This window comes from Paramisgurnus dabryanus, chromosome 11, assembly GCF_030506205.2.
Source record: "Paramisgurnus dabryanus chromosome 11, PD_genome_1.1, whole genome shotgun sequence".
NCBI classification, from domain to species: Eukaryota; Metazoa; Chordata; class Actinopteri; order Cypriniformes; family Cobitidae; genus Paramisgurnus; species Paramisgurnus dabryanus.
Genome location: NC_133347.1, coordinates 4,651,870 through 4,677,328, shown reverse-complemented (window position 1 = coordinate 4,677,328; position 25,459 = coordinate 4,651,870). Strand labels below are relative to the sequence as shown.

The 25,459-nt window shown below is 38.2% G+C and overlaps 1 protein-coding gene across 2 annotated transcripts; it reads right to left on the bottom strand.

Moving 5' to 3' along the window:
- Nucleotides 1-333: 333 nt before the first annotated feature.
- On the bottom strand, nucleotides 334-25,283 carry dhx37 (DEAH (Asp-Glu-Ala-His) box polypeptide 37). 2 transcript variants are annotated; one of them, XM_065248248.1, is made up of 28 exons: nucleotides 25,225-25,283; nucleotides 24,797-24,950; nucleotides 24,333-24,499; nucleotides 24,136-24,248; nucleotides 23,537-23,891; nucleotides 21,828-21,976; nucleotides 21,646-21,738; nucleotides 21,158-21,254; nucleotides 18,367-18,480; nucleotides 18,161-18,262; nucleotides 17,934-18,048; nucleotides 17,741-17,839; nucleotides 13,076-13,131; nucleotides 12,761-12,908; nucleotides 12,599-12,675; nucleotides 9,959-10,191; nucleotides 9,761-9,872; nucleotides 9,567-9,673; nucleotides 8,735-8,923; nucleotides 7,622-7,746; nucleotides 7,430-7,546; nucleotides 7,176-7,348; nucleotides 6,063-6,177; nucleotides 5,550-5,687; nucleotides 5,279-5,373; nucleotides 2,057-2,130; nucleotides 1,421-1,518; nucleotides 334-826 (listed from the first exon to the last, which is right to left on the bottom strand). In XM_065248248.1, the coding sequence occupies exons 2-28, from the start codon at nucleotides 24,900-24,902 to the stop codon at nucleotides 750-752; spliced, it is 3,444 nt and encodes a 1,147-aa protein (XP_065104320.1). In that variant the 5' UTR covers nucleotides 24,903-24,950; nucleotides 25,225-25,283; the 3' UTR covers nucleotides 334-749. The 2 variants fall into 2 exon arrangements, with proteins under 2 accessions (XP_065104320.1, XP_065104321.1); XM_065248249.2 differs by having other exon boundaries at nucleotides 24,797-24,911; nucleotides 25,225-25,263.
- Between the last annotated feature and the right edge of the window lie 176 nt (nucleotides 25,284-25,459).

Below are 25,459 nucleotides of genomic sequence, written 5' to 3'. Positions count from 1 at the left end.
ATGTTTATTGTTGGCGCCTTAGACAAAATGTCTTCAATTGTATGTCGGACAAAAGTGTCTTTTAAATTAATACATCTGCAAAAACGTATGTAAAACGTTTTGTGGGATGTGCAGGTAGAGTAAGTTTTCTAAAACCCCAGATTTGCAAATGATCAAGCGTAACAACGTGCTAATGTTTTGCATTAAAACTGATACAAATGCTCTTGCCAGCATATATGCTGTGCTATGATAAAAACTAAAATCATTCATTGAAGGTTTTTGAAATAAAATCTGCTTAACATTTACTTCATCTTATTAAATGATGTCTGATACAATGCTGTTAGACACGGCTGTTTAATAACATTTGAGATATACTGTACGTATGGCACCTGACATACATGACAAAAAACGTATATAAACGTATATATTATATTTACTCAGCAGAATAGTTTAAAAATAAATGCAAAGCAAACAAATGTGTAAAAATCGGTCCACAAGATTGAAAACAAAGAGAAACCACCTAGACAACGAGGTTGTGTAAAAACGGAGTAGGAATTTATTTGATGGTTTTGCGATCTGTAAACCTGTACAGCAGAGTTTCCAAATGTCCGGTTTGTACACAAAGCCCCTCCTGAGGTGTGAAGAAGCTTTCCAACATTAAAATTGAGTCTTCTGTGTGACATCACAGAAACAGGCTTAGATATCCGCAGAAAATCTGTTCAATTGTGTTCACAAATGTCAGGGACTCTGATCGGACGGGTCAGAGATCATCAGATGGGTGGCCAACATTTAGTGACCTCTGGATGAAGAGACTCTGGGATCCACTGACAATACGCTGATAGCAGATCTATAAAGAGAAGATACAGTGAATATTTGAATAAAAGTGTCTGCCAAATGCATAAATATAAAAATACACTTACAGGGCACTTATTAACTTAATACACTTTTACAAGTTGTTTGGACACAAATTTGTTTTGGCCGATCAAGCTACAAAGAAAAAAAATCCAACCTCTCTCTTCCTTATTTAATCCACATTAAACCAAAGCGGTCTCATTCGACCTGATGTTTTGTTACTCTTGTTAATGTGACATCACACTGATAAAGCTCCGCCCACAGCCAGACTGACTGACTGGTCAATTCTTCCCTGAAGCTTTTGTAAATGTGTTTGTAATCACATGCGGCTAAATATACCATTGTCCCAGACTGTATTAACAGAAATCTGATCTATTTTTAAGCGTTCACTGTCTGTTGGTAAGGGAGTGAGGATCAGTAGCTCATTTGCATTTAAAGGTACACACACAACCACATTTTGACATGCTATAACAAATGATCTGTGTGGTATGTTGAGCTGAAACTTTATTAGACACATTCTTTACTTCACAAAGTTATATTACATCTTGTAAAAATGGGCATAATAAGCACCCTTTAAGCTTTAACTTACATTTCTCATTTTTTCCCCACGCAACCTCTAAAGAAGTTTTATTGTCGACTTTTTCCGACACCAGAGCTGAGAGAAGAACTTCAGTCCGAGGCTGCAGTCTGTAACACAACAGCAGGACATTACTTTATATAACACAAATATACATGTTAGTGTGTGTTTTCACAGGTTTAGGTATATTTGTGACAGTATAAATATAACATATGTGATATCCCCTTTCTATGATATCCTAATGAAAGTCTCATAAACTAATGATGGGATTGGAAGTTTGATTTCACATTGATTTCAATCTTTGACCTGACCTTACTCGTCAATATAATTTAAATAATGTTCTATACATTATATAGGATGAGTTTATGTAGAAAACATTCAATTATAATAAATTACTTTAGCTGAAACAACTTTGTAAGGACACTACTGCTCCTCCTCACTAAATAAAAAAGCACATAAATTATTTAAATCCTATTTGTCTTTAAAACTAATGCTGCGCTCATATTTTTTACCCTGATATAAAAACAATGGAAGTCGATTACATGACCTCACCAATATAGTAAAACAAGGGTGTGTCTCACTATTTTTTTCTAACTTTGATACAAAAACATCTGCTAAATGCCTTAATGTAAAAATGTGCGCTCTTACTTTGCCCACGTCTTCAGCATTGTTGCGGGCGATGACAGCAAACACGAACTGAACTGCTGAAGCTTTGGACAAACCTGCAAAAATCAAACAAGATGCATTTCATTCATCACATGTTCTTCAGGTCAATATATTGTATTACATTAGGTTTAATATATGTGACCATGGACCACAAAACCAGCCATAAGGGTAAAAAGAAGTTATAGATTTTTTGATAAATGTAGATTTATACATCAACTAAAAGCTAAATAAATACATTTCTTAGTAGAGCTGTAACGATTAATCTTGTGTCCCATTAAAAATGAAAATCAATTCTGAATTGCAAGGCTGCGATTCTGTGTTTTGTGCGTGTACTATGACATTTGGTCAGTAGGAAGTCCTATTATGAGTCCGAGTCGTCTATAACATGCATTTAACTCTTTCCCCGCCATTGACGAGATATCTCGTCAATTAATAGAAAACGCTTCCCCGCCAATGACGAGATTTTCCGTCTTTCCGCAATACCGCTATTATCCACCAGGTGGCGCCCTTCCGCAACTTTTTAAACCCGGAAGTATTGCCCTATGGCAAGCGGCTGCATGTCCGTGTCTGTTTTAAAGATCTCTCTGAATTGGATCTCTATGAAAAGTCCGTCACAAAAATTTAATTATCTCTGCTTTTTGCTCAAAATGTGCTGTTTTTGCAGAAACCTACCCATATTCAAAAGCTGATTACAAAAGAACCACTGAAGGTAGGATGAAACGTTTTTTTTTTTTTTGAAAGCAGAGGGTCTGTTCTTTCATTTAGTATATTGTATGTTTATATATTTAAAGAAGAACATTTTCTGGAAGACATTAAACTTTTGTGAAAATCATGAAAAACGCTGGCGCTGGCTGGCAACTTTTTAAAAAAACGCTGGCGGTGAAAGAGTTAAAAAAGCACCACTCATTAAACAAAATCATTCAAAATATTCTTTATTACCATGAAAATATCTGAAACAATTTGAAGAACAGTGATATAAATATTCCTGCAGACATTTCCTGGAATAGTGTTTGTAATTTTACTTCTTCTGTGGCACGAAGGGAGTTTCTGCACGAGAGCGCCCCCTGGCTTTGGGATGTGACGGCATTTCCCCTTAATTCATTCAAATTCATTCATTGAGAAAACGCGCATTTGCACGATTAATCGTTACACCCCTATTTCTTAGGATAGGGCAATATTTGAAAATCTGGAATCTAAGGGTTCAAAAAAAATCAAAATATTGAGAAAATCACCTTTAACATTGCCTAAATTAAGTCCTTAGCAACACACATTACTAATAAAGAAATAAAATTTTGGTATACTTATAGTAGGAAATTTATATAGAAATATCTATATAAATAAGAATATCCTAATGGCATAAAAAAAATCTATATTTGTATGGTTGGCTTTTGCTACAAATATACCTACGCAACTAACGATGTTAAGACATATAACTAGGGGGTGGGCGATAAACCAGTAGAAATTATAAACAGGTCGAAATTTGTCAACCGGTGGAGATTTTGGACTATCATCTCTATTGAGGTTACGCGCCCACGTCACGTTGCTGTGCGCATGGTCACGAAAACGTAACGTTTGTACACGTATTTAAGCGAGTGAAACACAAACAACAGTGCTATATGCACGCGTTGTTTTGTGCGAGAGGAGCGCGCAAGTCGTGCATCCGCTGTTCATCAGCTTGTGAGCATTTTTGCCGCTTTATTGGCCCTAAATACATTTATGCGTCAAAATTCCCATCTTTGCAAGGATCCTTATAAACACGACCAGTTAAAGGGATAGTCCGGCCAAAAACGATATTAAACCCATGATTTACTCACCCCCAAGCTGTCTGAGTTGCATATGTCCATCGTTTTTCAGACAAACACATTTTCGGATATTTTAGATTGTTGTAGAAATATCCATATTTAAAACTTTATTAACGTAATTAACTACCTTCCGGTAGCGCCGCCATCTTAGTCGCGTCCGCATTCAGGATGAGAGCTTACGCAGCCTACGGAGGCTACTCTGCTGCTGCTCTGTGCCCCCGCCCTCCGAATTTGTCATACGTCACAAAGAAAAGTGCGTACACTACGCTAATACTCTCTCCTGAATACAGAGGAGTCTAAGATGGCGGCGGTACCGGAAGGTATTTATTTTCGTTAATAAAGTTTTAAATATGGATATTTCTACAACCACACAGCGCGAATTACCCTCAGAAGACCTTTGTTTATCATCCTGGAGCCATTTGGATTTAATTTGTGAAGGATGGACGCACTTTTTTTGGACTTGAAGGTCGTGGACCCCGTAACATTACATTTAATCAACTGAAAGATCTAAAACATTTTCTAAAATATCCGAAAATGTGTTTGTCTGAAATACAATGGACATATGCAACTCGGACAGCTTGGGGGTGAGTAAATCATGGGTTTAATATTATTTTTGGCCGAACTATCCCTTTAAGAGAAAGTAAACAACTAAAAGAGAAAACGCATGTGTAGCAGTAGATTGGATCCGGACTTTGGTCTTAAAGGGGAAGTAACCTAATTTTGCTCCTGTCTGTCACTCATGTTTTTGTTAAAATATCTCGCTGCTCTTGACTAAATCACTTTTCTACCTTTAATGATATATACATTATTATTTATTATATGTTTACTGTTTATCTTCAGTAATCTTGGTTTAGTTTGTTTTTAATCTTCTTTTTATGCTTGTATAAGTTTTTTTGAAAATTATAAAAATGTTATGGCATTAAATATTTTAATAACATAAAAACCTTATAAAAAAAAACCTTTACCGTGATAGATATTGTTATCATGATATTTAAAAAAAATCCTACTGTGATAGAAAATTTTGGTAATATCGCCCACCCCTACCTATAACATAAACATTTAAAAAAAAAGCAAAAAAATAATAACTCTAGACACCAAATGTACCTGCAATTATATAAATCATCCATATAGATATTTTTGTGTAATTACTGTTGAATATATAGCTGACCCATGCCCATGTATTTCGTTTTTTTGGTATTATGCAAAGTAAGCTTGTCTCTATCACAAGATAAACCACTACAGAATTTAAAACGCTTTGATCTGACTCTACATTAAATCTCTCACACCATCGCTTTATATCAATTTGCCTGTGGTTTTTTGTGCAAGTAATATTTCACATTCCCAGTCTGATTGTTTGGATTCATTTGCTCCCACGTGCACAAACACAAAAAACAAATGATACCTTTCCCTCCAGGACAAACTTTGCAAACAGTTTGTAACGCTCAAGGCCTTCTGGGTAATCCATTTCAATAGCGGGAAGTTTCCAACTGACTCTGACTACAGAGAGACACACCCAAAAACACACAACACGTTCAGATGAACACACGATAATGATTCTACACACATCACGTGACTGTAATGATAAACACATGGACAATAATAAGACTCGGTATCACAAAGATTGAATATATAGAGAGAAGTGAAAGTATTCAAAGAAAAAGGTGTGGTCTTACAAAAGGTGCTCTGCTGTTGACACTTTATTCGGCCAATTAGTGGGCAGTACCAGGGGGCGGGGTTTTCCTCTGGCGCGCTGAAGTGGCAGTATTGTGGGAGGAGCTTCGGGATCCATTCAGCCTGAACGGCACAAACTCCTGCGAGAAATGAAACGGGAATGTTTGCTCACATTATGTTATGTCATGTGATTCTCTGGAGACGTTACCAATCGATGATAATCCTGCAGCCTATTTTTATTTCAGTAATTTGACATTACAAAGTGAGATAGGATATTCAGTAAATGCATTGTGGGATTTATCAGGCCAGACCTGAATGCCAGCTTGCAAAAACAACTAAACTAATAAACTTATATTGGATACAAAATTAGACAGCATGATGAACTGCTTACAGTTATGTGTTATGAAAGTGAGTCTAGTTTGATGTTGACAAAAGTTATCTTGTTATTTCCCTTTAAACCAAAAAGTGTCACATTCACACAGAAAATGCTAAATAAAAAGCATCTAAACACAAACCTCTCATGTACATCTTGGTGGTCTCCATGACCTCCTGATAAACTACAAATTCAGGCAGTGTCTTATGAAGGGCAGATGATGGGTGAATAAATACCGGATCATCTAGAAGTGGAGTCTGAGACATACACAAATCTTTAAAATCATCATATCTCACAAATGACTTATAATCTTGTATGTAGGGTTGCAATGGGGCAAAAAGTTTCCATGGGAACTTAATCTGGGATAATATCCCAAATTGGAATCTTAATGGGAAATAATGGAAAATTAAAGGATGTTAAGTGAAATAAACATTTTGTTTGGTCATAAGCAGACATGCATGCAAGGTAATCTTGACTTTTTTGAAGATATGCTCATTTTCCAGCTCCCCTAGAGTTAAACATTTGATTTTTACCGTTTTGGAATCCATTCAGCTGATCTCCGGGTCTGGCGGAACCACTTTTAGCATAGCTTAGCATAATCCATTGAATCTGATTAGACCATTAGCATCACGCTCAAAAATAACCAAAGAGGTATTTGCTAGTTAAACTGTTAAGTATGGCTTCTGCGGTAGCCAATTCACATTAAATCCCATGGAAAGTTTCCAGCCTTAAAAATTCCCAAATTTTTTCAACCCTACTTGTATTTAATATTGATATGAACCGAGCCCCTAAGGTGACATTCGAGTAAAAAAATCTAAAGTTTAGTTTCATGTGCTCAGGTAAAACTTTTATGTGCTCATGTGAAACTTTCATGTGATCACGCAAAACCTTCATGTGCAGAATTTATTTTTTAAGTTTAGTTTCGCGCGCTCACGTGAAACTGTCGCGCGCGCACGTGAAACTGTCGCGCGCTCACGTGAAACTGTCGCGCGCTCACGTGAAACTGTCGCGCGCTCACGTGAAACTGTCGCGCGCTCACGTGAAACTGTCGCGCGCTCACGTGAAACTGTCGCTTTCACGTGCGTGCGCGATAGTTTCACGTGAGCATGCGAAACTAAACTTTTAAAAAATTCTGCACATGAAGGTTTTGCGTGAGCACATGAAACTAAACTTTATTTATTTTTTGCTCCATGTCCCCTTAGGGGCTTCGTAGATATGTTCTGGTATGTTATGTTATGTGCGAGACTGGTGACACCTTGTAGCCGTTTCTCCATTTGGGGTCGAGCAGTTCCTCGGCCTGCACTCTTCTGGCCAGATGATCTCCTAAACCCGCTAATACAATCTGCCTTAAACACAGCACCTGGGCGTCTGTGGGAGGAGCCATTTTATGATCCACGCACACGCCGGCGTCAGAGCAAACGCTATTCACTGAAAAACAAACAGTAAGAGAGAGTCATGTGAAAGTCCTTTATGCAATAAGATCTGAAAAACATGCATGCGCATCAGTACCTGCATTGGTCAGTTGCCCTCGCAGTCGGCGGATTTCCAGCATTGCTTTGTATCGAAGGCCGTTCTCCTCGCAAAACTGTTGAGTGCAGCCCGCAAACTCGCAAGCACCCACCGCACCTAAAAATGCATCCACCAATCAGAATCAAATCACCTTCAAATCGATCACCCTAGTGTTATGGAAATCTGACATACCCAGTAAAACCATCAGGTCACCCAGCATTAGCGACTGGCCCTGGCCCGCCCATAACCTCCTCATCTGAACCGATCGGGCCTTTTTACCCACGAGTCTGGTACTCTCCTCCTCGCTCCCCGCAGGCCTGATAACCACAGAGAACCACAGGTACAGCAGGAATAACACTAAAGTGTCATCTTAAAATGATATTCTTGAATAAAACATCTTAAAAACCATTTTTACCTTGTCTTTGTTGAATAATGGTAGTCTACCCGCATTTATGAACATACAAAAAGTGCTAGACATGCTAAACATCTCAGTCTCATAGAAATTCCTCTTTTAGAAATGTCAGCCAGAAAACGGCCCAATCTGAAAAACTGATGCTTATGACATCACAGGCATCTAACTGCCCCTCCACTTTAAAATAATTGGCTACATTTTTTGAGTGGCAGCAAAGTCAGCCAATCAGTAATGAGATTGCAAGTTAAGCCAGTAGGGGGCGCCAAATAGGTGCAAAACCACTTGTTTAAAATCCCCCACCCTAATAGAGCTATCTGAGAGAGGTTTTTAGGAAGCTTCTAAGGCATAGCAGACCCAAACAAAAAAAAATTTGTCTACATGTCACATCACAGAACAAGGATAAATACCCCATTCAATCATTCTATGTCCCCTTTAAAGGGGACTTTTCACAAGATGTCAAATAAATCTTTGGTGTCCCCAGAGTACTTGTGTAAAGTTCCAGCTCAAAATACCCCACAGATAATTTATTATAACATGTTAAAATTGCCACTTTGTAGGTGTGAGCAAAAATTAGCTGTTTTTGGGTGTGTTCTTTAAAATGCAAATGAGCTGATCTCTGCACTAAATGGCAGTGCCGTGGTTGGATAGTGCAGATTAAGGGGTGGTATTATCCCCTTTTGACATCACAAGGGGAGCCAAATTTCAATAAACGTTTTTCACACGCTTGCAGAGAATGGTTCACCAAAACTAAGTTACTGGGTTGTTTCTTTACACATTTTCTAGGTTGATACAAGCACTGGGGACCTAATTATAGCACTTAAACATGTAAAAAGTCCCCTTTAAAAAAGTCTTGTGAAATGTCCCGTTTAAGATGCACACATATATTTAATCACCTGTCATAATCCTCAAAGATTTCTCTGACGGTCATCGCAGCCACTATAGTGATGATGTACGGCATACAGCCCTGCTGACGGCCCAACGCTAGCATCTTAGCGTAACGTGGCGATACGGGAAACGCAGCCATTGCACGACCCAGCGGGGTTATGGGACACGACAGACGCGCTCGCTCCATTTCACCCAACCTAAAAGAGAGATAGAAAGGTTGTTAGAGAAACAAAAATAATATGCAGGGTTCCCACACCTTAGTAAACTTCAAATTCAAGGATCTTTCGAGGACTATCCAGGTGCAAATCCTCCTCAAATTCAAGGACTAAATGTGGGGACACATTTCAAGTGAGAGTACACTACACAGGGAATAATATGGATTTATTTCCAGAAAACATCTTGCATAAAATAGATTCAAGAACTTTTAATGACCTGTATCCATGCATGTATATTTAAAAAAAAAAACTTCCCAGGGCCTTGAATTCCCCCCCCCAAAATTCACAAACTTTTAAGGATTTCAAGGACCCGTGGGAACCCTGAATATGGGGAGCTATCGCAATTGCAACTTATATTTAACATTTTGGGGTGGGTCAAACAATTCTGAATTACAGAACGTCAAAACTAACAGCCAACAAAATAGAAATATCTGGATGTTTTCAATTTTGACAAAAAAATAAGTAACCTTATTTGTTTGCACATGAAATGCTTATCACATTAAATCTGTCTCTATCAATTTGGCAGTTACATGCAAATATATGGAAATTAAATTGTGTAATTAATAAAAATATGATTTGCATATTTAAAGATTTTTTTTTAACATTTTCAAAAAAGTAGAGTCACCGTCCACGTCGAGGCGGTTCCTCCAGCGCACCCAGCGAAATGAGCAGCTGTTCGGCAGAGATCAGAGCTTCAGAGGAGGGAGGTGTGGGAAAGGGGAAATTCACAACCTGAACAAACACAAGCCTCAATGAATAAACAACATTTAATACAGAGATAACTGAACTGATCATGTGCGATTGCCATCATAGGGCGACCTTTTCAATGTTGAGATCTTTCATTTGAAGGACGAGGTCATCGACAGGCCGGCGAGTGATTTCAGCCTCTGAAAACAAGCTGAAATCTCCGAACACCGCTGAAGAGTAGAGTCTATGCATAAACACACATATAAACGTCTTAATGTTGCATCTCACAAAATGTACTTATTTCTAATTAATCAATCAATTATTTCTGACCTATAGCAGTGTCCTGGCTCTGTTCTGCCCGCCCTTCCTGCCCTCTGGTTGGCTGAAGCCTGTGAGATCCACGTGACTTTAAACGAGGAGACGCCCGTCACTCTGTCGTAAAATCTTTTCTTCACACGGCCGCAGTCCACCACATACTTGATGCCGGGAATCGTAAGCGATGTCTCGGCTACGTTGGTCGCGACAACACACAGACGAGATCCAGCGGGAGGAGGTCGGAAAACCTGAATGCACAAATTAAAGTGATGGTTAAGCCAAAAATGTTAATGACCCAATCATTTACTCACCCTCAAGCTGTCCTCGATGTATATGATTATGTTTTTTCAGACATACACAATCTGAGTTATATTAGAAAATGTCCTGGTTGTTCCAAGCTTTATAATGGTAGTAAATGGTGCTTCTGATTTGAAGCCCAAAAATCCATCTGTCTTTCATGGCTCCAGGGGGTTAATCAAGGCTTTCTGAGGTCAATGTTTGTAAGAAAAATATTGCAGGACGTAGTGGAGATGAGATGCTATGTCGTACACTGGAAACGCCATCTCTCATAAATGCGCATTAGTCATTACAGGAAGCTGGTTATTTTAGTTTGTACAGTTTTAAATAGTATTAAATATTGCCTTCTGAAGGACTTAATAAACCCCTTGAAGCCGTGTGGATTACTTTTGTGAAGGATAGATGGACTGCTTTTGGGCTTCAAATCAGAAGCACCATTTACTACCATTATAAAGCTTGAAAAAGCTAGGACATTTTCTAAAATTACTCAGAGTGTGTTCGTCTGAAAAAGATATACCTATAGATTGAGAATGGCTTGAGGGTGAGTAAATCATGGGGTAATTTTCATTTTTGGCTAAGCTACCCCTTTAATGTTAATGAATTTAATGAACAGATGTTAAAGGCGGGGTGCATGATCTCTGAAAGCCATTGTTGACATTTGAAATCACCTAAACAAACACCCCCCTACCCCAATAGCATCTGGACACTTTTTGATAGACCCGCCCCTCACATACGCAACCCAGGCAACAATGTTGGTTAGTAGACACGCCCCTTACTGCTTATTGGCTATACACTGCAAAATAAAACTTTCTTACTTAGTCTTTTTGTCTTGTTTTCAGTTAAATGATCTAAAAATTCTTAAATTAAGATGACCTAGGAAAATAAGTCTAGTTTTAAGACAAAAAATATAAACTTTAAGTAAATTAGTGCTTAAAACAAGCAAAAAAAATCTGCCATTGGAATAAGAAATATTTTCTTGAAATAAGTTTCATTTTTTCATAAACACTTAATTCAAGAATTTTTTTTTCTATTCCATTTTTCAGACTTTTTTGCTTGTTTTAAGCACAAATTTGCTTAAATTTTATATTTTTTGTCTAAAAACTAGAGTTATTTTCCTAGGTCATTTTGCTTATCAAGAAAATACGTCTTAATTTAAGAATTTTTAGATATTTTTACTGAACACAAGACAAAAATACTAAGTACACTGCAAAAAATGATTTTCAAGACAAAAATTTCTTAGTATTTTTGTCTTGTTTTCAGTAAAAATATCTAAAAATTCTAAAAATTTTGATGCTTTTTCTTAATAAGCAAAACAACCCAAGAAAATAAGTTTAGTTTTTAGACCAAAAATATCAAATTTAAGTGATTTTGTGCATAAAACAAGCAAAAAAATCGTAAACACTAAATTCAAGAAAAATTTGCTTACCAGATTTTTTTGCTTGTTTTATGCACAAAATCACGTAATTTAATATTTTTGGTCTAAAAACTAGACTTATTTTCTTGGGTCGTTTTGCTCATCAAGAAAAAGCATCTTAATTTAAGAATTTTTAGATATTTTTACTGAAAACAAGACAAAAATACTAAGAAATTTTTGTCTTGAAAATCATTTTTTGCAGTGTAAGAAAGTCATTTTTTGCAGTGCAAGTGTGTTTTGGTAGTCAGCCCGACTCCCTTTTCCAAAATGTTCAAATCCTGGACCCTGCCTTTAATGAACTAAATTACGAGAAGGCGAATTCAATGACAAACACTGCAAAAAATGATTTTCAAAAAAAAAAATTCTTAGTATTTTTGTCTTGTTTTCAGTAAAAAAAAATCTTAAATTAAGATGCTTTTTCTTGATGAGCAAAACGACCCAAGAAAATATGTCTAGTTTTTAGACCAAAAATATAATATTACGTGATTTTGTGCATAAAACAAGCAAAAAAATCTGCCAATGGGGTAAGCAAATTTTTCTTGAATTTTTCTTGAATGTAGTGTTTAAGAAAAAATTTTAATATTTTTTTACCTACCCCATTGGCAGATTTATTTGAAATCACTTAAATTTAATATTTTTGGACTTATTTTCTTGGGTCGTTTTGCTCATCAAGAAAAAGCATCTTAATTTAAGAATTTTTAGATATTTTAACTGAAAACAAACAAAAATACTAAGATTTTTTTTCTTGAAAATCATTTTTGCAGTGTATAAATTCTTATGATATAGAATAGCAGACTTTCGCGGGGCGAGGAACCAAAGTAAAAATCCTGCATTTTATTTTTATATTTTATTACTGCCTAATCTGCTCAGACTTGGTTTAATTGCGCTTACAGCAGATTCACTCATATTCCAGGTTAATAAAGTAAAGAGAGAGCGACACAAACCTTTGCCTGCTGCTCAGGTGCCAGCAAAGAGTAGAGAGGAAGTACATAAAGAGGAATGGACGGGTCACTTTTCTCCTCTAAACACATAAAAACAAGTTTATTAAAGAGACACATACACACAAACACAGATTAAAGACGCCTGTATGTGTATGTGTGTCCAACCGTTATCGCTGTCTGGATGATCACCCAAATCCAGATCCAGATCTGAACCCTCATCATCATCATCATCATCAATGCCAGCCTGACGATCTTCATCACCTTCATCCACAGGCAGGGCAGAGTAATTATCCAGATTGATCCTTGGAAGGGACTGAGGGAAAAGAAAGAGATGTTTTTTAAATGCATTGGACTAAATAATGCATACTATTTATAATCTATATATAAACTATAATCAGTATCATGTGTCACTGCGGTCATGTGAAGGATTCAATCAGTGTATCTGATGTGATGAGCTGACGGTGAATAATGTCATCATACCACATTCTTCTTCTTTGCTCTTCTAGATGTCTTCAATACTTCTGCGTCTGCAGAATCTGGAAAAACAAACAAACAAACAAACCAGATTCAGATTGTAACTGATATTCCTCAAGTCAGTTTCGTTTATGATTTATTTTCTCTTCTCTTTTAGAGGTCATGGATGTCAGACTGAAGTGACGATCTACACCTCTCGTTCTACTGACCGTATTTTTACCAATAAAAACCAAGTCTGGTGAACTCTGACATGCGAATTTGTATCACGTGAAGACATGTGACCAGTAGAACATCGGTACATTACAGCATGACCTTTCTATACTGAAAAGCACAGATGGATGAAGTGTTCCTCACCCATATTCGAAACATATTCGCATGCTTAAAGTTTAGTGTGGCCGCCCCATAAGACATATAAGACTTGTTATTAGAGCTGCAACTATCGGTTATTTTTTTCAACTGTTTATTTTTTCGATTACTTTATAAGTCTAACGATTTTTATATATTAGTTTCACCAACAAATAATAAATGTAACATCTGCCATTAAAGGGACACTCCACTTTTTTGAAAATATGCTCATTTTCCAGCTCCCCTAGAGTTAAACATTTGATTCTTATCGTTTTGAAATCCATTCAGCTGATCTCCGGGTCTGGCGCTAACACTTTTAGCATAGCTTAGCATAATCAATTGAATCTGATTAGACCATTAGCATCGCGCTAAAAATAACCAGAGTTTCGATATTTTTTCAATTTAAAACTTGACTCTTCTGTAGTTAGATGCGCATTCTAAGACCGATGGAAAATTAAAAGCTAAAATCAAGGACTTTGCTGGTGTAACATGGCTGCAGCAGGCGTAGTGATATTACGCACTGACCAAAAATAGTCCCCTGCTATTTTCGGTCAGTTTGTAATATCACTACGCCTGCTGCCGCCATGTTACATCAGCAAAGTCCTTGATTATTACGCCAGTTTGAGAGAATTGACCTAGCCATATCTGCCTGGAAAATCACAACTTTTAATTTTCAATCGGTCTTAGTACACGATGTAACTACAGAAGAGTCAAGTTTTAAATTTTTTTGAAACACTTTGGTTATTTTTTAGCGCGATGATAATGGTCTAATCAGATTCAATGGATTATGCTAAGCTATGCTAAAAGTGCTAGCGCCAGACCCGGAGATCGGCTGAATGGATTCCAAAACTGTAAAAATCAAATGTTTAACTCTATGGGAGATGGAAAACTAGTATATTTTCCAAAAAAGTGGAATGTCCCTTTAATGCCAACATTTTATTTAAGCATTTTCTCCATTAAACAAATACTCAAACAAAAAATTTCAACATGAAAAATAAAGTGGCAGTGCCGAGGAAAATATAACAAATCCCGTAAAAACAAGTCCAACAAAAATTCAGCATAACATGAACAGTGCAAAAGGGGCATTATTCACCTTGAACAATAAAATAGGCATATATTAATAATTTAAATAAGTAAAATAAAAATAAATCAAACTGAATAAGCATCAACTTTAACACTGAAGTTCCAGGTAAAAAAACAAGTTTAGCTAGAATGTTCGTATATTTTATAAACAGCGTTTACGCTGCTATTACTTTAAATAAATGCATGCCAAGAATACCTAACAAGACAAGCTTTTGTAATATCTGCGCACATATGCGCAAAAAATAAGTTAGTTCCACACTGCCAGCTGGCTTTCTGTGCACACTCCTATCAGTTCTCAGTGTGACAGTAACTTATTATTTAATATAAAAATATGTCCCACTCTTTATTTACCGTTTCAACATACTGCCCAGACGCAAAGTCGCGTCAGTCAGGCGTCTCGCAGCTCGTATTAAACAAAGATGTAAGCACCTGTATTAGTTCAAAATACTTATGCTGCCGTCTCGTCATTCTGGCGTTCTGGCTGTTTGGTAGGGCTGGACGATATGGACAAGAATTTTATCATGATATATTTCTTAATTTCGATCCATACGGTAGAAATCTGATAACGGTATACATATTAAAAAAGCCTTAGGAAAAACTGCCAAGAATGCCCAAAATAAAAGTCAGTACCAAAAACAAATCTCTGAAAAAATTAATTTGCCAAGACTATGAAACCTCCTCCTATAAAACTATATCATATTTAAAATAAAAAAAAGGATAAATATATTTATGTTCACCTTTAATTTGTCTTTGTCCAATAAACAAGACTGTCAGGTTTAACTTAACAATATTATATAATAAGGTGCACCCTAAATGTCAGTCAGTGATAAATGCTGTAATGCAGGGGTCTCAAACTCAAATAGGCTTGGTGCCAATTCTAAGATCGACATCTCATAGGAGGGACAAAGAGCTATTTTAACATTAAAAAAAACACAATATTTCTGTATATGTACTGTTAATTTCTATTATTTCTTTTACGGTTTATTTTTATTTTGCCACCACACACTGCAAAAAATGATTTTCAAAAAAAAATCTTAGTAATTTTGTCTTGTTTTCAGTAAAAATATCAAAAAATTCTTAAATTAAGATGCTTTTTCTTGATGAGCAAAACGACCCAAGAAAACAAGTCTAGTTGTTAGACCAAAAACATTAATTGTAAGTGATTTTGTGCATAAAACAAGCAAAAAAAATCTGCCAATGGGGTAAGCAAATTTTTATTGAATCTTTCTTCAATTCAGTGTTTACACTGCAAAAAATTACTTTCTTACTTAGTATTTTTGTCTTGTTTTCAGTAGAAATATCTAAAAATTCTTAAATGAAGATGCTTTTTCTTGATGAGCAAAATGACCTAAGTAAATAAGTCTAGTTTTAAGACAAATAATAAACAATTTAAGTGAAATTGTCCTTAAAACAAGCAAAATTATCTGCCAATGGGGTGAGAAAAAAAATTGTGAAATAAGATTTCTTTTTTCTTAAACACTTAATTCAAGTAAAATTTTCTCACCCCATTGGCAGATATTTTTGCTTGTTTTAAGCACAAATTCACTTAATTTGTATATTTTTGGTCTAAAAACTAGTATTATTTTCTTTGGTCATTTTGCTCATCAAGAAAATACATCTTGATTTAAGAATTTTTAGATATTTCTACTTAAAACAAGACAAAAATACTAAGTAAGAAAGTCATTTTTTGCAGTGTAAGAAAAATTTCACATTTTTTTGCTTACCCCATTGGCAGATTTTTTTGCTTGTTTTATGCACAAAATTACTTAAATATGATATTTTTGATTTATGACTTATTATTTTCTTGGGTCAGGGTGACAATGATATGATTTGACGCGAGGTACAGATGAGCGATTTAAATCCGCATTCCCACGGCTCATGGTTGTTGGGCTACAAAATACGCCAAGCGCTTTGGAAGAAAGAAGCGCCTTGACCCGCGTTTAACACTTGTTTTAAAACGTGACATGTTAAATGGCCAAGATACGCTGTAATGTATATCGAAATATCAGAAATGTGTTTAGAAACCATATCATAAAACCATAGAAAAATGTATACCACGAAATATATTGATATTAAATTATTGTCCAGCCCTACTGTTTGGTATAACGCCTGATTGTCAATATCACCCGGAGCTGAAGCCGCCATCGTTTCAAAATGTAAACAGTATGGCTCATCGATGCATTTCCGGCACATCGACGTAATCGACTACGTCGATGCGTCGTTCCAGCTCTACTTGTTATTTTTCATTTCCTTCCTTTCTGATGTGACTGAAGTCTCATTATATATATATTTTTCAATTCTCGGTCTGAAATGTAACTGGTCTGGGGTGCGTTTCCCAAAAGCGCCGTTGCTAACTAAGTTAACAACTTTGTTGGTTGCAATGCAATTTCCCATTGCCAAACAACTAAGGGTGTTTTCACATATACACTGTTTAGGTCGACCCAAATGACGTGTCGCTCCGAGTACGGTGCGTTTGGGTCAGTGTGAACACAACAGCCGCACTCGGGTGCGCACTAAACGACCGCTCCGAGACCGCTCTGAACAGGTGGTCTCGGAGCGGCTGTTGCCGAACTCTGGGGCGACCCACCTGTGGTGTGAACACTGCTGGACCTCGGGCCGAACCAAATACAGGAAGTTCTCCACATGTTTGAGCCACTGGGCTTTCGTTGTGACGTGAGCCGGGTGTTATATTGTGGGTTAACAACAAACAAGCCAATCCTGGTCCGTTGCATAGAGATTCGCTGTCTCCTTTACGTTTGAGCTGATGATTTTATAAATGCATAGCTGTCCTCCACACACAAATAGTGACATTACGGGCTTTTAGCAAACGGCTCCGTGAGAAAGGCTTTGATAGAACAGCTACGCAATTTCGCGTTAAAGCAAAGAAACTTCGCAAAGACGTGCATCGTTTATCTCCACATCTTGATAGCTGCGCTCTCCCTGTCAGGCTGGTTGTCGTGGAAACGTGGGAGTGGTCATGAGACGGTAAGAGCTGTCAGAGACCAATGACAGCGCTGACCGTTGTCACATGGTGTACGGTGCGGCATTTCGAATAAAGTAAAAAATATATGTGAACACGGACCGCACTAACTGAAAAATGATACAATGTATTTTGGTGCGCTCCGAGGCCGCACCACGGTGCGCACCAACATATGTGAAAACAACCTAAGTTGCTAACAAGTTAGCAACCGTATTTTTGGGAAACGCACCCCTGTGCATTTTCTTTGAAGTGTGTGTTTGTACCCGTGTGCTCTCGGTTTGGTCTGTAAGGAAAAGCTCTTCTCAGTCTGCGACACACGGAGTGAACCTCGGCCTGACCCGTCAGAAACACCAGGATCCCACCTACAAAAAAACAAACCAAATTTGTGTGTTACCAAATCTGCATGCAGTGCATGATGTGTTTAAGAGTGACTGCATCAATGTGTGCGTCTCTGACCAGGTGGCAGCATGCGGTGAATCTTGCAGATTTTGTGGAAAACTTCTCCAGTGTAGTCTTCCATCGGCGTGCGTTTATTAAAATGAACCGTTACTGGAAATTGACGTGCCTCCACCTGTACACACACAGAGATCATATCATATGGGATTATTTAATATTTTAAACAAGTGTGCACATGATTCACAACTTCACATGGTGTAGTGAAGAAGACAGAAAATGTCGGAGACCTTAATAGCAGGCGGAGGCGAGCGGAAAAGCTTCTTGTTCTCTGTGAAGTCCTCCACGCGCAGCGTCGCAGACATGATGATGAGTTTTAAAGGTAAACCTCTCTGCCAATCATACGTCACAAACAAGCCCAGGTCATAAATTCACATCCATCAATATGTCTCAGGTTTAACCTGACGGGTGTCGATGTTTTGCATGCGTGTGTAACCTTGTTTCGGAGCGGGGCGATGCGCGATAGGAGTCCGATGAGAATATCGGTGTAGACGCTGCGCTCGTGAGCTTCATCGATGATGATCACACTGTATTTCTGTAGCAAGAAATCCTGCAAAACACAGACAACCTCAAGAGTCAACGATAGTTTGAATTAAAATGAGTTTATTGACACTAAAAGTTTCAGCTTGGACTGCGCAAACATGATATATAATTAATGTAAATAGTGCTAATAAAAATAATAGCCCATAACATCAAAACAATAAAAAGTTTCTCTCTATCACTTTTGCATCATTTAATAATAAATAAATAAAATTACGAAAGTGACTGAAACAGCAGATATTTAACACGGGGCGCAAATTATATTTAAAAGTGTTTAATTGCTGTTTGTTTGTTTCATTGCAGTTATTATACTGTTTGTTTTTAATGTACTTAGGAAGCAGCAATTATCATTGAATATAATTAAAGGGTTTAAGACGCTTGATTATGTTTAAAAATGATTAAGGACTGCACCTGTCTGTAAAAACTCTCAGAATAGGATTAAATAAAGGTTTCATTGATTTTGGAGTATCACACACACCTTAAAAGCTGCAGTTAGTGTCATAAGCACTAATCGGACGGGATTAGTTTTCCAAACAACGTTTGAGTTTCAACGTGTCCCCCATGACGTCTGTGATTTTTATATACCGATTTGGACGGGACTAAAATTCACAGGCTATTCCAGAGGTGGGAGTGCCTATTTCGTGCATTTGGGCGTTGAAGAAGATCAAATGCTCTGGATACACGTGTTTGTGAATTTTGCTTTAACTTTTAATTTATGAATTTAAACAGTAACTAAACCCTAAACCAACTTTTTAGTTAATGATCTGTAAGAATGATGCTTTATGCTCATCATGCTGTTCATTGATTTAAGTAAGTTTTTTGACATTTGGATATAAAGTGTTTTTAATGCTACAATATGGTGTAAAAACGTCTGAGTGCTGCCCTCTTCAGGTTGAACGGTGGCTACTGCAGTTGCATTTTCCTATTGGATGTTGGGTCCAAAAAATGCCTTGTGATGTAAGCAGGTTCAAGCTCACCAAGCCCTTGTTACAATCTCACCACACACTTAGTTCGTCCCCTCTATCTCCGTTGGGATCTGCCCACTTTTCTTGCATTTTTCAAATATTGCCAGTGGGTGGAGTCAGGCTCTGACCAGGGGTTTAGTTACGCTTTAACCAATAAAAATGTATTATACAAAACCTACTGAAGTAGCCTATGTGTTTTCTATAACTGGCTGCTTTTAATAAACAAATAGAAATGAAGAAATAATGATTATTAACAATTTATTATCTTTATTAATTAACATTACCATTACGGAGTGGACAAAATAAAGTTGAGTTTCTTACCTGATACTGATATTACAGTGGACAGTCTTGACAGTGTACGAGATCTGGCTCATTTTGATAAATTTTTTTATTTTGCCAAATGGAAAAAACATCCATGTTTGAATGAATGGGACGCAGGAAGTACAATATAAGCGCGTTAGTAAGACCTTATGGCAGATCAGGTTGGCCAAAACATGAAAAGAATCAAATTTTCAAAAGATATTGCTGGCAAAACCTCTGAGTTTGTTGAAAAACAGTAGGTAAATTGCTCTGGAAATTTTAAGGAGGTCGTGAGAGAAGGAATTAAAGGATAAGTCAATTTTCTTAAATAGAAATCCAGATAATTTACTCACCAATATGTCATCCAAAATGTTGATGTCTTTCTTTGTTTAGTCGAAAAGAAATTATGTTTTTTGAGGAAAACATTCCAGAATTTTTCTCATTTTAATGGACCCCAACACTTAACAGTTTTAATGCGGTTTAAAATTGCAGTTTCAAAGGACTCTAAACGATCCCAAACGAGGCATAAGGGTCTTATCTAGTGAAACCATTGTCATTTTTGGCAAGAAAAAATATGCACTTTTAAACCACAAATTTTTGTCTTTCTCCGGTCTTGTGATGACCCAGCGGGTACCTCACGTAATACGTCACCACATCAAGAGGTCACGGAGGACGTATCGAAACTGCACCCCAGTGTTTAAAAGTGTGGAGAAAGAGGACCGTTCCGATGTTGTTGTATGTCGAATGATACTAACTAATGTATTTGTGTCAGTGTACTGTTTACAATGTTCCGGAAATGTGCATTTCATATATGTAACACGTGACCTTTTCGACGTCATAACGCATTTACATGAGGTTGCGCTGACGCGTCACCGGACTGGAGGAAGACGAGAAGTTCTGGTTCAAAAGTGCCAAAAATGACAATGGTTTCACTAGATAAGACCCTTATGCCTCGTTTGGGATCGTTTAGAGTTCTTTGAAACTGCAATTTTAAACTGCATTAAAACTGTTAAGTGTTGGGGTCCATTAAAATGAGAAAAATTCTGGAATGTTTTCCTCAGAAAACATAATTTCTTCTCTACTGAACAAAGAAAGACATCAACATTTTGGATGACATGGTGGTGAGTAAATTATCTGTTTTTTTTTAAAGAAAATAGACTAATCCCTAAAAAACAAAGAGGACCTCTTTTCTCAAAGGTCCCGCTGTACAACTAATCCCATCTTAATAGGGCTATAGCTTATTAACATTTTATTATGTGGTAACCATTTTATACAAGCAAATTACATTTTAGACTGTCATATTGTACTCATAGTCATATCTAAAAGGATTTTAACATTTATCTATGACTTTATTTGTGACCGCACAGAAAGATACACACAGTATAAAAGCAGCATTTATATCGCAGCTTTCATGCGTCTTACCTTCTGAATTTCTTTAAGCAGAACTCCGTCTGTCATAAACTTGATCTTTGTGTCTTCTGTCACGTTCCCCTCAAACCTAATTTGATAGGACACCACCCTAAACATACATACGGAGAGTTAGTTTAATTCAGTTTGTAAAAACAACACATTTACAAAAGAAAGAGCATCTTCTCAAACTTCATACAGGATGTTTGTTTTTACGTCTAAAATAACTGCTGTCAGGACAGCGAAGGGTAAAGTCAACATCACACATCATTCACAACAGCTTTTACTACAATAATGTGAATATTCAACAAATAGTTGGCCACTCGAAAGCTGACTTTGTGTACATCTCCACATAATCTCTATATTTCCTATTAACCTTTATTACATTGAGCAACATTTTAGTACTGTGTTAACTTTTTTTTTTTTAGCTGCCTAAAACAGTACAATGACTAAACACCTAAACTAGTCTTGCATGGCTTATATCTTCATTAAACAGGCTGTACCCAGTGGATAAATTCATCTCCTTGGCAACACGGTGGGACATGCTGACAGCAGCCACTCTTCTGGGCTCGGTCACACCAATAATCCCACCAGAACTGAGACAGAGAGACAGAATTTCAAATAGCATACAGATAATAATAGATCAGAGACAATAATAGAGATAATAATAACAGATGTTATGTACCTGGCGTATCCAGCCTCATACAGGAACTGAGGCACCTGTGTGGTTTTTCCACTTCCCGTTTCTCCACACAACACCACACATTCATTTTCTCTCACTGCTTCCATGATGACTTGTTCCTCCGCCAGGATAGGTAACCTCAGACGAGCTTCCTGTGATAAACATGGAGAGTTTAGTATTTAATCTTACAACTCTTACAGCCAGATGCTTACTTTTACGGGCGGGCTCGCCATCCCACGGGCGGGCTCGCCATCCCACGGGCGGGCCCGCCATCCCACGGGCGGGCTCGCCATCCCACGGGCGGGCTCGCCATCCCACGGGCGGGCTCGCCATCCCACGGGCGGGCTCGCCATCCGACGGGCGGACTCGCCATCCGACGGGCGGACTCGCCATCCGACGGGCGGACTCGCCATCCCACGGGCGGACTCGCCATCCCACGGGCGGACTCGCCATCCCACGGGCGGACTCGCCATCCCACGGGCGGACTCGCCATCCCACGGGCGGACTCGCCATCCCACGGGCGGACTCGCCATCCGACGGGCGGACTCGCCATCCGACGGGCGGACTCGCCATCCGACGGGCGGACTCGCCATCCCACGGGCGGACTCGCCATCCCACGGGCGGACTCGCCATCCCACGGGCGGTCTCGCCATCCCACTGTCAGACTCGCAATTAGGGTTGGGAATCGAATTTCAAATCCAATTCTGGAATCGGATCTATAAGAAAGGAATCTGATCCTTGTTATAAAACTACAATTCTAATTCCACTTAATGACTCAGAACTGCACGGTTATATAATTTTCACGTCATCTCCCAAAAGAGCCGAGCCCCCTGACCTATACCCATCGGAACACAGTTTGCAGGACCTTCTGCTTGAATAATTTTTTAATTATTTTATAAGGAAAAATTATTTAAAAATCATTTTGCGCTAGCCTAGCCATGTTTGTTAAAAAGTTTTGTAGGTCCAAAAAAGTTTTTATGTAGCATCCTTTATAATGGTACAAAATAAGTATTTTTGATCTGTAAAGGCTTGACTGCTTTTGGTTTTAACCCCTTTGGAATTGAAACCAAGAATCGTTAGGAATCAGAATCAATTAGCGGAATCGAATTTGGAATCAAAATCAATACATTTGAAACGATGCCCAACCCTACTTGCAATCTTACTGTCAGTTACAGCCAGACCCTCGCACCTACAGCCGGACCCTCGCCCTTACAGCCGGACCCCCGCCCTTACAGCCGGACCCCCGCCCTTACAGCCGGACCCCCGCCCTTACAGCCGGACCCTCGCCCTTACAGCCGGACCCCCGCCCTTACAGCCGGACCCCCGCCCTTACAGCCGGACCCCCCCATTACAGCCGGACCCTCGCCCTTACAGCCGGACCCTCGCCCTTACAGCCGGACCCCCCATTACAGCCGGACCCCCCCATTACAGCCGGACCCCCCCATTACAGCCGGACCCTCGCCCTTACAGCCGGACCCTCGCCCTTACAGCCAGACCCCCCCATTACAGCCGGACCCTCGCCCTTACAGCCAGACCCTCGCCCTTACAGCCGGACCCTCGCCCTTACAGCCGGACCCTCGTTCTAAATAAAGTAAAGATTTTTTCCATGCATTTGGCACTGGTTAAATTGGACCCTGCTTACACACATATAAACACACAGTCACATGGCAACATAAACAACTCTCACACAAACACAAGTTTCATTCCTGTACCTGAATCTCTGGCAGTCTGTCCACAGGAATGAAAACGGCAGGTTTGCTGTCTTCTTCATTATGATGAATCTCCTTTGTTATTTTATGTTTCTTCTCTTCTTTAACTTGCACCTCCATCTCTTTCTGCTGATCATCTTCTTTCACAGTGCTGCTGTTCTTTTCTAAAGGTTCTTCCTTAGTGATCTGTTCCTCCTCTTCATCAGAGTCTGATCCCTCACTATCAGAGTCCGATGTCTCAGCTTTTTCCTCTTCTTCTTCATCATCATCATCATCTCTTCTTCTCTTTCTATTTGCTCCACTTAAACTGCTGATCTTGCCTCTGGTTGAACTTCCATCCTGTCCTTCATTCACACATCTGTTAAAACACAGAGAGAATAAAATACACCAGTAATGTGCAAAACTACCTGCCTTCAAAACTGGGTAGTCAATGCGTATTGTAAGTAACCATTTTAATTTTCTCAGATGAATGTAGGCCATAGTTTGCTAGCAGACAGAAGCTCACAGCTAGTAGTTTGTTGGAGAAAGCAGTGAATTTTTAACTAACATGCTTGTTGGATAGCAATACTGCATGTTTATGAAATATGAATATAAAATCTCACAGTTTGGTTTGGTAGAGTTTGTCTCCAGTGCCCAGTTTCGAGGTTGTGTACAGCAACTTCATCTCAGATTCAGGCAGCTGAACTTCAGCCAGCTTGGATAACACATCTGCTCTCTAAAGACACACAAACTTCAAATAAACCAACATAATTCATAAAACACTGCACATGGATGATACACGTGGACTCTCTGTACTTACGTGAGCTTTCTTCTCTTTCTGCTCCAGAACTTTCTCCAAGTTCTTTCTCTGTTTCTTTGTCAGGGGTTTCTTCTTGTTTACATGATGCTCCACTTTCTCTTTTTTGGTTTTGGTGGATGGCAGGACAAGAGCGTTACTGTCATCAACTCCTTTAAGCACGGTACCATCTGCACAATGATAGGACACAACGATTACACAATGATATGATCAAAAGGTTTACCATGTAGTGAACACTTTAAATAAACATGTCTACTATTTTTGACGACATATGATTTCTGTTTGCTCTTTTGTTGGAGTATGTAACTGTCTATCTGTCGTTCATGTTATTTACTGAAGACAGAAGAAACACTATCTAACATCCTCAGCATTCAGGGTGCATTTGCCTTCGCTTTTATCTACCTCAAGACAATCAAATCTCTCACCAATCTTTCATGTACAGAATATGATCACTTTGGTTTTCTTACCCTGTATTTCCACTTGGACATCAATGGGTTTTTCTCCAGCTGTTGTCTGCACTGGTGTGCTCTGCTGTCTCCCCTTCCAGTTGTGTTTCTTTCTTAATCTGCCCATGGCAGAAATCTGAAGGTCCAAACACAACCTCACTGATGTGAATTCAGTCTGTTGAATATGACGATCTCATTTTATTGGTAGTATCATGAATAAAAGGAGTATTTGCTCTCTTTAAATGTCAGATACAACAGATTGCTCACGCGAGCTGTTGGACATCAATGTTTACAATCATTGAGATCAGCTAACAAACTAAATTACAAAATAAATGACACTCATACAAATACACGCGATCAATGACGATCGTCAAGCTCTTTATTGACAAATAAAATAATCACACTTTTTAATAATGTTTCATACAGTAAGATTATCAGGAAAAACTCACGTGTTGAGCCTGTAGTGATGTTGCGTAACTGTTAAATAGGTCCGTGGAACTGCATGAGCGCTTACAATAGTTCCGGTGTATAGAAGCGAAATTTTGTTACCCTGCGGTAAAATTAAATTCTCTTTTATATTATATTATATTATATTATATTATATTATATTATATTATATTATATTATCACCTTGATGTGCATTATTTTGAAATAATTCAACGGTCTGTCGTCAACTATTCCTTA

Excerpts from the sequence above, each read along its gene's own strand:
- dhx37 (XM_065248248.1), bottom strand. The coding sequence starts at position 24,902 with ATGGGCAGATTAAGAAAGAAACACAACTGGAAGGGGAGACAGCAGAGC. Across the intron at positions 13,132-17,740 it reads ACCAAACCGAGAGCACACGG|ATTCTGCAGACGCAGAAGTA; the intron begins GTACAAACACAC and ends TTGTTTTTCCAG. Across the intron at positions 7,547-7,621 it reads TGACCTGATGGTTTTACTGG|GTGCGGTGGGTGCTTGCGAG; the intron begins GTATGTCAGATT and ends ATGCATTTTTAG.